This window comes from Callospermophilus lateralis, chromosome 15, assembly GCF_048772815.1.
Source record: "Callospermophilus lateralis isolate mCalLat2 chromosome 15, mCalLat2.hap1, whole genome shotgun sequence".
In the NCBI taxonomy this organism is placed as follows: Eukaryota; Metazoa; Chordata; class Mammalia; order Rodentia; family Sciuridae; genus Callospermophilus; species Callospermophilus lateralis.
Window position 1 is genome coordinate 21315544 of NC_135319.1, and position 12025 is coordinate 21327568.

Sequence of the window (12025 nt, forward strand, 5' to 3'; positions counted from 1 at the left end):
TGTTGGAGTGTTGGGCCTACATTTTCTTCTGTTATGTGTAGGGTTTCTGATCTAATACCTAGGACCGTGATCAATTTTAAACTGAGTTTTGTGCAGGATGAGAGATAGGGGTAAATTTCATTCTGCTACTTATGGATTTCCAGTTTTCCCAGCATCATTTGTGAAGAGGCTGTCTTTTCTCTGAGGTATGTTATTGGTGCCTTTGTCTAGTATGAAGTAATGTATTTTTATAGATTTGCCTCAGTGTCTTCTATGCTGTTCTATTAGTCTTCTTGCCTGTTTTGGTGCCAATACCATATTGTTTTTGCTAATGTAGCTGTATAGTATAATTTTAGGTCTGGTATTGTGATGCCTCCTGCTTTGCTTTCCTTGCTAAGGATTGCTTTCACTATTTTGGGTCTCTTGTTTCTCCAAATGAATTTCATGTGTACTTTTTCTATTTCCATGAAGAGTATCACTGGAATTTTGATGGGAATTGCGTTGAATCTATATAATGCTTTTGGTAGTATGGACATTTTTTGATACTATTAATTCTGTCTATCCAAGATCATGGGAGGTCTTTCCGTTGTTTTTCTCTTTACTGTTCTGTAATTTTCATTGTAGAGTTCTTTCACCTCTTTTGTTAGACTGATTCCTATTTTTTTAGATTATTGTGAATGGGATAGTTTTCCTAATTTCTCTTTCTGGTGTGTCTTCCTCTGGGCTTTGCTTTGCTTCTCCTCTTTAGGGTGTAGATTACCACTGGACTTCACAACAGAGCAAGGTTTTGAACCTAGAGGGAGTGACTTGGATGAGAGGTACTGAAGTCCCTCAGTTCAGTCTCCACTGGAATGTGATTAAATGGCAATGAGGGACTTGCTTCAAAGGGATGCTAGGAATAAATGTCCCTCTGTGGGTGCATCACATTTCACATCAATCTGGACCATGACCAGATGGCTATGGCCACTGTGGTGGTATATGTATGGCATTTTCTACACATTTCTTTGGCTCAATCACTGGTCAACTCTTCCCAGACTTCTTGTAGAAGGCAGGAGGTGGAAATAATCCTGTTGTAGGAAGTGTGGGGGAATCACCCATTTCAGCTCATTGTCTTTCCTCCCTGCTTTAATGGAAGCACCTTTTCCTGTTGAAATACCAGAGGTGAAATGAGCCTGAAGAGGCTCTTCCTCATGAGCAGAGCAAGGTAGCTCACCTGTGCATAAGTAGCTAAAATCAAAGCAATATTCAACCTTATGGTAAGCACGAGGAAATCTCCTGAAACCTTGTTCTTTATAATGATGTTTCATTGCTCTTTGGAAATACCGACTCATTTTGGAAGTGCCCCTTCTTTGCTCATGCCCTAAGCTTATGTCTTTTGAGAATCTAGCCTAGAAAGCAGCCATTCTCTGAACAGAGCTGTAGTTTTTCACAGGTTCCTCTAGATATTAGTTCTTCCTTAAGGGCAGGGAATATGTTCCAATGAATGCCTGCAACAGAATGCTAGATGTACTATTTTTTTTCTCCTGTACATGCATACTTATGATATAATTTAATTTATAAATTGGGTGCAATAAATGTATAACAGCAATAACAAATTCTAAAATAGAACAATTATATGAAAATATACCCTAAGAAAAGGTATTTTAAACTTCTGAATGGTTTGTGTTTGGAACTTTCCAGTTAATATTTTAGGGCCATGATTGATCAGGAGTAATTGCAACTTCGGAGTGCAAAACACCAATAAGAGGGGATTATTGTATTCTGGTAGCACTTATTTAGCTGAAGTTTGCAAACATAATAGCATTTATCCAGGATGTTCTCCTTGTCTTTGGTGACATGGTGCCTCTGGCTTAAGACCTTTGGGGTCTTCCCCAATATGACAGATCTGTATTACCTCTGTCTCCTTGTGAGGAGCACCATGCACAAATGTGGCTGCTCCATGCAAGATGTGCAGGGAGATGGCCTCATCTGTCCCCACAGGTACGATGGACTGACTCAGGGTGAAGTGGACCCCCACCTGGAGGAGCTTGTTGGACTAGTGGTGTGGCTGACAACCTGTGGGAGGTCAGAGCTGAAGGTGTTTGACAGTGTCACTTACCCTCAGCTTGAAGGCTTCAAGTTCCATCGTGAGACTTCTGGTGGGTCCTTCTTGTGTCTCTGGGTAGCCCCAATGGAGTCAATGCTGTGCCCTGATAAGTCTATGCAGGTCCCCCCCCCTTTTTCTGTGTTTACCTGTTAAGGTAGGAGAGTCTGATATGGCCATAGCCTTTGGGGAAATGAGCCGTGAGTCTGAAATCTCCCCTTTATACACTTACCCATATGTGCAACTATAGCTTTTTACAATGAGGAAGTTTGTTTTGTGTAGAACTCAGAAGAAATATTGCTTAATAAAGGAAAAGATTGGAGGAGTTCTCTGATTCCACTACCCACCTTGTGGAGACTCTAATATTTGTGATGAAGTCTGATGATCTTGAATCAACCACCTAGGCTCAGAGTCAGTGACTTCTCTTCTTAGTACTTTTGAGATGTGATTGGTTAATTGATGAATTCAGTCTGCACACACATGGGTGCCACATGGGTGCCCGTGTGAACAGGCCAGGTGCCTGCTCCCTTAAGCTTCTCTTTAGAGACCCTTGTGCACACACTGAATATATTCTGCTAGAGAATTGGCTGACAAATGCATCTGACACAGCTGTGACATCCCATGGGTCAGTAAGGAAACCCTGCACAGAGGTGCCTGGTGGAAGGGGTTTTGAAGGCTAAGTGTGATTGTTCCAGATTGAAATGAAAGGGAAGACTTTAAAGGTGGGTTGTACTGTCTAGGGAAAAAAAATGTGGCCTTGAACAGCTGGGTGAGTCTGAGAAAGGGGGAGCTGCTGCAGAGCCGAGGCCGAAGAGTGGAAAGCCATCGGGGCCAGCTTAAGAAGGGCCACTGGGTGGGCTTCAGCAGATGCACAGGGACATGGATAAGGTTCAGGGGAATGTTGGACCAGAGATTTCAGTTTCAGAAACTTCTCTGGTATCCAAGGAGAGAGGGCTGTAGGCAAAGAGCTTTCTGATGAAGCATCTCCTACATGAGAGAGAATGAGAGTCGTCTTTTCAGCTGGAGAAAAAGGCTGGGCGAGTTAGGAAGGTATATTCTTTAATGGCTTATCTAGAAATGAAACTGATTTGCTTGGTCATCTTTGCCATCATTTGATTTTAATCAATTGAAAATAATTCCCCCAGACCAGCTCTGGCCAATGAAACACAATGTAAGTCAGATCATGTAATTTCAAATAAGAAGAAACTGGTTAAATTATTTTTGGTCATGTATTTTATTTATCTCAATATATCCAAAATGTAACACATCAACGTGCAGCCAATACAAATGACTCTTAATGGGATAGTTTGCTTTCTTTTCTTCCAACTTTCTTTTGGAACTCCAGTGTGTTTTGACACTTTTGGAACATCTTGGTTCATAGTGGCCACAGTTAGAGTGCTCTATTAGCCAACATATCTTTGACAATGCAGCTCCAGCCTTTTTCATATCCTGAGTGGATGACCTTTTTGGATTTTGATAGATGCATATACACAAGACCTAGAAAATAGAAACTTCAAATAGGGTGTTCTAATGATAATGCAAGCTCATATTTCTAAATGGGAGAAATGACTTACAGGATTATTCTTGTTTTCATCTTTAGGGGTGAGTGTTAAGAATCTGCAGGCCTTCCAGGTTCTGCAGAGTGTTTTCCACAAAGCCAATGATGCTGTCCTCTGCACGCAAGTCCTGTTGGCCATCAAGACCATGTGGGCTTGGAACCCTCGTAATTTCTTCCTTCTGGAGTGGACCCTGCAGCCCATCTCACAGTTTGTGGAGATTGTACCCCTGAAGCCGACCCCAGTGCAGGGGCAATTTTTCCAGCTCCTGGAGTCACTGGTGTTCAAGATGTGCTACGTGCCCCATGAGATCCTGCAGAAGGTGCAGCGTCTGATCAAGGAGAGCCCTGAGCCATCCTGTACCCTTGTGGCACTGCAGAGCATCCTCAAGATCACTGGCAGTGACCCTCTCTTCAATGACATCTTCAGGGACTCAGGGCTGCTGGGCTTGCTGCTGGCCCAGCTGAGGAAGCAGGCCAAGATCATGAGGAAGTCAGGTGCGGCCTCAGAGAATGGGGAGGGATGAGAAAGTGGGCTGGGGTCAGTATTAGCCAGGCTTAGTCTGTGTGACAACCCAAAAACCCCTTGATGTGACAGAGAATGTAAGCATGCGTGACAGAGAATGTAAGCATGCGTATGGCACTGGGCATCATGAAGGTCAGAGAAAGTGTCCCTGAGACACATGGCATCACAAAGAGTAGGCAGGCTTCCCAGTCTTCCCCATGAGAAGGTAAAAGGGATGGATGCAACTTAAGAATGCACTTGGGACTAACCCAGGCCCTCAGTATACTTAGTTTTTAAGTATTTCCCACCCTAGACACTGTCTGGGTATGTAGATGGGAGATAGCTGGGGACCTGTGGATCTTCAGTAATGCAAAGGGTAATGGGAGCCTGGAGAGCTCTAGGCTTCTGGAAGAGCTCTGCTCTTTAAGGATCTTCTGAGATGGCCTTGCTCACTCCACACTGTTGGTCTGATGGTCCCCCACTGGGAGAAGGGTCACCAGGATCTCCAAGTCTTGGTCCCACTTTGTGTGCCCTGTTGGGCAGCCACTTGTGCCTTCTTGGCTATACCCCTGGCCCTTGCCTTAGTCCCTGCACTCCAGGGTCTCAACTTCAGCAACCCGAAGCGACATAAGGCACACTTTGGAGTGCCTTATGTCCTCATGGAAGTGCGCAGTGAATGGGCACTGGGCCCTTTAATTTCTTTACCATGTCCCAGTCATACCCTGCTGGGAACCCTGTATATGGGACTCTGTAGCCCCCACCTCCAGTGATTTTCAGATGGAAAATAGGCACAAAACTTCCTTTTCCTATTTCTCTTGTCTTTCCCTTGATCTGTGTACATCTGCTGTTCTGTGAAATCAGCCTGGAGGAGAGACCCCAGAACACAAGAACCTGACTGTTTATCTCTCCTCACCTTTTTCTCCTCTCCTTGTCCCACTGCACAGGCTAGGAGTGCCTGGGGACTCTCTGACCTTTGGGGCTTTTGGAAATCTGCTTCAGACTTAAGCCAAGGTCATCATTAACCTGTTTATTTCCTGAGTCTATCTGAGGAGAAGAAGCAGAGAGAGAGATCATGGGTGTTGGAGCCAGGCAATAATAAGGATTGAGCTGCAATCCTGGCCTTATTACTTACAAATGGAGAGGTCTTAGCAAAGTTACTTTGTCTTTTTGGACTTGCTTCCCTCTCAGTAACATGTTGATAATAGCTACATCATAGGAATCTTCTGAGAATTAAAGAAAAAGGCCCTATTGCTGTGCCTGGTACATAGCAGGTGCTCAGAAAAGGTTAATTTCTGTATCCCTACACTTGCATGGTGTTGCATGGAAGACTGAGGTAGATACTCCAGGAAGAGCTTGGGCACCTTTTGGAGGCCAGAAAAGGCCTATCCTGTCCTGAGAATATTTGCAAGTCTGATCAGGACTGAGGACAATGGGCTTCCAGAATGCTTTGTGTGTTTTGTTATATGCAAATTTCCTGGACAGTTTTGTTATATGCAAATTTCTGTTCTTTAGTAGCTTTGTCTTAGTCCCTTTTCTGTCATTATAACATAATGCTATAGACTGGATAACTTATAAATAATAGGAATTTATTTAGCTCATGCTTCTGGAGGCTAGGAAGTCCAATATCATGGTGCAAGCATCTAGTGAAGGCATTCTTTTTCCATCAAAACATGGTGGAAGGCAAGCAAAGGACAAAGGATCCAGCATTCCATTCTTGGATCTCTCATTATCCTCTGATAAGGTCACTAATCCCATCACAGGGTCTCCACTCTCATGACCTCATCTAAACCTAATTATGTCTCAAAAGCCTCACCTTCAAATATTATTAATGCATAATTAAGTTTTTTAACACTTAAATTTTGGAGGACACATTCAAGCCATGCCCTAAATCTGGTCATGAATAAAGTTAGCAAATTAGCTTTCCTTGGCATTTAACTGAGAAATCTTTGCACAGTCTTTGTTTTTAAGTGTTTTTGTATTGTTCTAGTTCCGTATTGCTTTCTGTCATCTATTTGCTTCTAAGTCTCATCCCAGACTTATGAGCATTTCTAGGAGAGTTTGAGCTTTTTAGCGAACTAAAGTAGTCAGTCTTACTTTGTGCTTTGTGTTTTAAAACATGCTTTATTTATTCATAGGTATTCTGTCTCCTGGTAATAAGCCATACTTTGAACTCATTTATTCATTCATTCTCTAAATATGTATTGAGCTTCCCACTTGTTTAGGCACTTTTCTGGTGCTGGGATTCAATGGTGAACAGAAACCTGATTTTGCCCTCATGGATTTAGTGGGGACACGTCTTATGCTCAAATCTCTTGAGCTTCTGAATGGCTTGGGTATGAGCTGTACTCTCTCCCAGGGATGATGGTGAACTGTAAAAGTGGTGAGAAGAGAATCAAGAAGGTGAGGCAATGCTTCTTAAAGTGAAGCATGGTCAGTGGACCCGCCTCATCAACATCACCTGGGAACATGTTAGAAAGGCAAGTTGTAGTTGTAGGCTCTCATCCCAGACTTACTAATTCAGAACCTCTGGGGATGGGACCCAGCATGAAGCTCTGGATTTTACCAGCAATCCAACTAGGGGATTCTGATAATGCTCACATTGGAGAACCACTGCTTTTGGGTGTAGTAGTGTCATATCTCAAGAACTGGGGTTCACACTCCCTTATAATAGAAGTACTGTATTCACATCTTCTTAAGAGAATAGAAACTAATGAAGTTAATGTGTACGTGGATTTTTGCTGATTCTTTAATATGATAGGAAACAAAGAGTGTAGTCCTGGCATTCAGGATCCAGAAAGAGAACTCACCTGTGTGATGCTGAGAACTGTGGTCGCACTTCTGAAAGGTTCGGTTCGGAATACAGGTAAGAATGGTACCAACTTTGCCTTGTCATTATTTATTAAAATGCTAATTATTTCCTGGTTATCTACATGAATTTTCAAAAGTTATATTCAGGGAATAACCAGTATTAATGCTATGTGTAATGTCCATCTGCTGGTTGGTGTTCAGTGACCAACAGTAAATTGATAGACATCTTGGTTGACACTTTTTACTCTAAGGTTATGCAATAAGGTTGGTGAGCAAAGAGACTGTACTTAATCTAGCAGTTTCTAAATTAATGGGAATTACAGAGCCCCTTCCCTCTTTTCAAGTAAAATCCATTAATATTCTGCTACAATGACTATAGATCCCAAAAGAGAAAAGGAAACAGCTAAAGAGGTAAAGACAATGAAAGAAAGTTAGTCCTTTTTAAGAAATATAATTTGGACATACTCCTGGCCAGGGTAATCTTGGACATACTCCTGGCCAGGGTAATATTGAAACTCTATCCATCCCCAGACTCCCTCCACCCGACTTTTTTTTTAGTTTTCTAAGATCATGTTGTTTCTATATTTTTAAGAAAGTATGTGCAATACACACACACGCACACATACATATATTTAAAATAATATGAAACATATACCAACAGTCATATCAATGGGCAGTGTGTTCTGTGATTTAGGTATCTTTATCTGAGGTTCTTATAGATTAACTATCCTAAATGTAAAAAGCTATTATTTCATTATAGCAAAGGGAAGTCTCTAACATTAGACTGTAAAACATTCCCCAGAGGGGCTATTTAAAGTTTATATTCCTCAGCTCACTCTCAGACATTTAACTAGTAGTAAGTCAAGGTTGAGCTGAGGAAGCTACCATTTCAGCAAGCCTCCATGGGGATGGTCAGGTAGGGGAGTACTCAGCCCACAATTAAACTAATTCTGCATTACAGACTTGAGCTTCTCAAATCCACATTAGTTTGGGCAAGTTACTGCCTAGTTTTTACTCCACGTGAACTACGCCAAATATCAATTCTGGGGAAGAAAAAATGTTTAGGATTACTTTTAAACAAGAGCATACCACCAACTTCGTTTCCTTTATTTTCTCCCAAAAAAACTACCCAGAAATTAAATATGTTCTCAGATTCTAGTTTGTTTTCTGCAAGAATTTTAGCAGAAAAAAAGAGAGCATTGTCTCTCTGGACTATCAAGTTATAGGGAAACAAAGGGCAAGGGTTATCTAGTTAAAATTCGCATTACCTAGGTTTCTAAAAAGAAGGCATTTTTTTCTCCCTCTTTTTTCCTACAAGACTATAAGACATTGTTCTTAATTATAGTTGTCTTGAATTTATTTCTCCTATCTTAAACTTATCTCCTATGGAGATATTGATGAAAATTCCCCCACAATAAGATTCTCAATGATGAAGAAAATAGTTTTTAAAAATTTTCAGCTTCATATTTTCTCTCTTCCTTTTTTCATTTTAATTTAAATGGGCATACCAATAGGCAAAAGAGAATACTTAAAATGTAGCAAAATAAGTTTAAAGACAAAGCATTCCTTGAGAGTGAAACTGAGGTACCAAGGCTCCATGCTCTAGCCCCATCTTGTCTGTCTGGTCCCCAGTTGTCCTGAAAGACCATGGCATGGTGCCCTTCATCAAGATCTTCTTGGACGATGAGTGCTACCGGGGAGCCTCACTCAGCATCTTGGAGCAGCTCTCAGTCATCAATGCTGAAGAGTATATGAGCATCATTGTTGGTGCTTTGTGCTCATCCACTCAGGGGGAGCTGCAGCTGAAACTGGACCTCCTGAAGGTAATTTCAAGTTCCTCTTTGTGATTGATATTTACCAAATGATACACATTTGTTCAGGCTTTGGTTCATTTAGTTGGCCACTATATTAGGTAGTGCATTGTGTTAGGCAGTGTTAGCTGCTATAACAAATAAATCTCACATCCTCAGTTGCCTGATACATTAGACTTTCCTTTTTGCATAGAATCCAATCAGTGATTGTAGCTGCCATTCAGGCACAGCTGTCACCTGGCCTTCTAACTCAGCTAGCACACAAGGGAAGAACTACCATGGAAAATGGCAGAAGGCATTTTCATTCAGACCTGGAACTGCCATGTGTTAATTTCTGTCTAATTTTCTATGGACAGAACTTTGGAGAGGACTCACTTGAATGTCAGGGGTTCCAGGAAATGTAGTCCCCATGTAGGCAGCTGGTTCCCAGCAACATTGTAAACTGTGAAAGTGGAGCTCAGATCAGTGGTGGTTAAACAACTGCCTTGTTGACTCTACTTACTGAGCATCTATTAATTACCAGGCCTGATACAGAATGCCTGGACATACAATAGAATGAGATACTAACCTGGGCCTGTGGGAGCTCAGAGAAGAGTGCTCATAATAAGTGAGCATGGGTTGTATTATAGTGTGGTAGATGCCTTGGTTAGCCATTGGGCACAGCCTGCTATGAAAAAGAAAAGTAAGGGAGATCAGCTCTGCCTTACCTGTTTGAGGAAAGCTCTCAGAAGAGATAAAGGGAGCAAAAGGCAGTGAAAGGTGTGGGAGCAGCAGGTACATGGGGACAAATGAGACTCGGTTGTAACATTTGGATAACAGAGGAGTATATGTTTTTATGATATTGCTAATAATTAACAAATTACCTTAATTTAGTTAAAGAAATATAACAAAATACTAACCCTACTATTCTGTCTGTCTTATGGCTCTCACAATTTTGTTACCATTCCTTTCCTTCACTTCTTTAATGTTTATGGATTTATACTTTTTTAAAAAAATTCTCTTTTCTTTGGTTTTATTCTATTTGGGGACAGAGCAGAAATAAATGTAAATATCCCTTGGGGAGTGGACCTGGACTTCTCACATGTATGTGTAGGACAATCCCAAATGAAGCACATGCTTATGTTTTCTTAGAATGTCATACCCAATTTTTGGTGAATTAAAAAAAGAAAAAAGTATAAACTTCTCTGACTCCCAAAATTTAGTAAACCATCAATCTAGCTTACTTATGGATGTCTCTGGACAAAACCTTTCTGAACACGTAGAGGATGGTGTTTGAATCATTTGACGTACTTTGTTTCTCTGCAGAGCCAATATCAGACATTGGTGTGAACTTTGCCTGTTCACAAGGCCTAAGCCTGCAGGGGTTGGCTTGGCCGAAGCAATGAGTGACTCATATAAAAGTGACATTGTGAACATGACTATCATGTGCTTCACAGATAACAGGAACCCAAACAATGATTTTACTACATGGGAAAAAAAATCAGTGACAGTGATTTCTATGAAGCAAAAAAGGAAAGTTAAGTATCTTTTGGAGCAGCCCAGTGATTTTGTGAAGCAGGGGCATCATAAAGCAAAAACAAAACAAAACAAAAAGAGTTGATGAAAATTTAGTGCTGGGAAAGACCTTAGATTCAGGTGGCCCCGTTTTCCAGTGTTACAGGCAGAGAGATTCTAGATAGAGCACTTCATTGAGAATTGCTCTAAGTGTTGAAGTTAGTCTGAATCCAAGACTAGCAACTGAAAAATGAGTGATTTTCCCACCTTGGCAGGCTGTTTGTCTCATTTCCTCCTCATGTCTGTGTTCAGCTTTATTTTATGTGTTCTTACAGGAAAAGGAAAAGTACCATGAGAGCAGTCAGGACTGTGGTTTTTGACAGGGTGAACAATCATTTCTGACACTTTCATATTGGAAGTCAAACAGATTCAGAGAAGAAAAAAATTTCTCTTTTACTTTGTTTGGAGAGTCAAAGCATTTTTGTGTCTAATACAGAAGAAGTGCTCTGCTTTGCTCTTGGAGAGTTCATCTTGTTTACTCAATAGCCCAGAGGCTTCTTATTGGAGTGTTAGCCCTTGGGTAATGGACTGAATTTCTAGAATTAGCAATGTAAAGCCATTATGGTGTTTTACAGATTCAATATCATTTCAGAATCACACTATCAAGAGAGCACATAAGAAGGAATGCTCAGAGAGCTTATTTAACAAAATCATAGCCTGTGCTCAATGTGCCATCTTCTCCCCATGTACCAAGTCACTGCTGGGCAGTTGGGAGGCCCCAGGAGCTGCCATTGCCCTCTGAGGACTAGAGCTGTTAACACATTGCTGCTCCAGTGAGCAGTGGAGCAGGATGGGCCCCCCGAGCCTATCCCAGATTTGCCTACCACTGAGTAACATGAGTATCTAGTGAATGTTTGATGGAATCTGATGTGGGATCTGCAATTGTTTCTCAATCATCTTGGGAATCCCTTGGAACTTTGGGAGCAAAGATGTGAAATGAACTCCTTCTGGCTATATCTCCTTTGCTAGAAGCTGAGGTCTGGCTATGCCCACAGGTACTATCCACAGAGTGGGTCAGACAGAGGATGAGGGGGAAATGCTGGTGTATACAAATACAAAGGGGTTGGTGGTAAAGGGTTGCTATCTCTGAAATGCATTCCCAACATGGCATTGTTCCAGTGTCCCTTCCTTGTGGCAAAATCTGCCAGCCACTCTGGAGAAGACCAATTCAGGGCAGATGTTTCCAAAATCCAGTGGTGCTTCCATACCAACACTGAAGTCACATGTGACTGCACCACCAATTCCCCCAAATGATAACTGAGTTAAGGAATAATGTAGGCAAATGAATTTCCTCTCCATGGCCAGTGGGACCATGATTGGATTATGCACAAATTCAGATTGATTTGCTAATATACATTTAGCTGTTCAACTCTGAGCTTTAATCACATTACCTCACCAGTCTTCCAGCATGACACATGGAAAATTATGAGGAATAACAAATAATAGAATGTGAAATAAATCCTGTTAGTCCTAACATAGTTAGCGCTTTGCAGCAGACATCCATTTTATAGATTCAAGCTGGAGGAATACTAACTCAGAGACGATGACATGGTAACTGAGTTAAGGATGAGAAAATGTGCTTAACGCTGACCTTTCTTGAAATGTGTCAACCCTAGCCTGATTACTTTGACTTCAGCTGATTAAATTTACTCCCTTCCACCGACTGGAAACCCTATGTGATGCATTATCATGTAAAGTTGAATGACAGTAATGGAGACCCTCCTCCTAGG

The 12025-nt window shown here is 41.5% G+C and overlaps 1 protein-coding gene across 1 annotated transcript in view; it reads left to right on the forward strand.

The window, feature by feature from the left end:
- Positions 1-12025, forward strand: part of Wdfy4 (WDFY family member 4) — a 243992-nt gene that overhangs the window by 22473 nt on the left and 209494 nt on the right. The window contains exons 7-10 of the mRNA XM_076834810.1: positions 1960-2117; positions 3663-4115; positions 6881-6985; positions 8563-8753. Coding sequence (XP_076690925.1) covers positions 1960-2117; positions 3663-4115; positions 6881-6985; positions 8563-8753 — 907 coding nt within the window. The remainder of the gene's footprint in view (positions 1-1959; positions 2118-3662; positions 4116-6880; positions 6986-8562; positions 8754-12025) is intronic.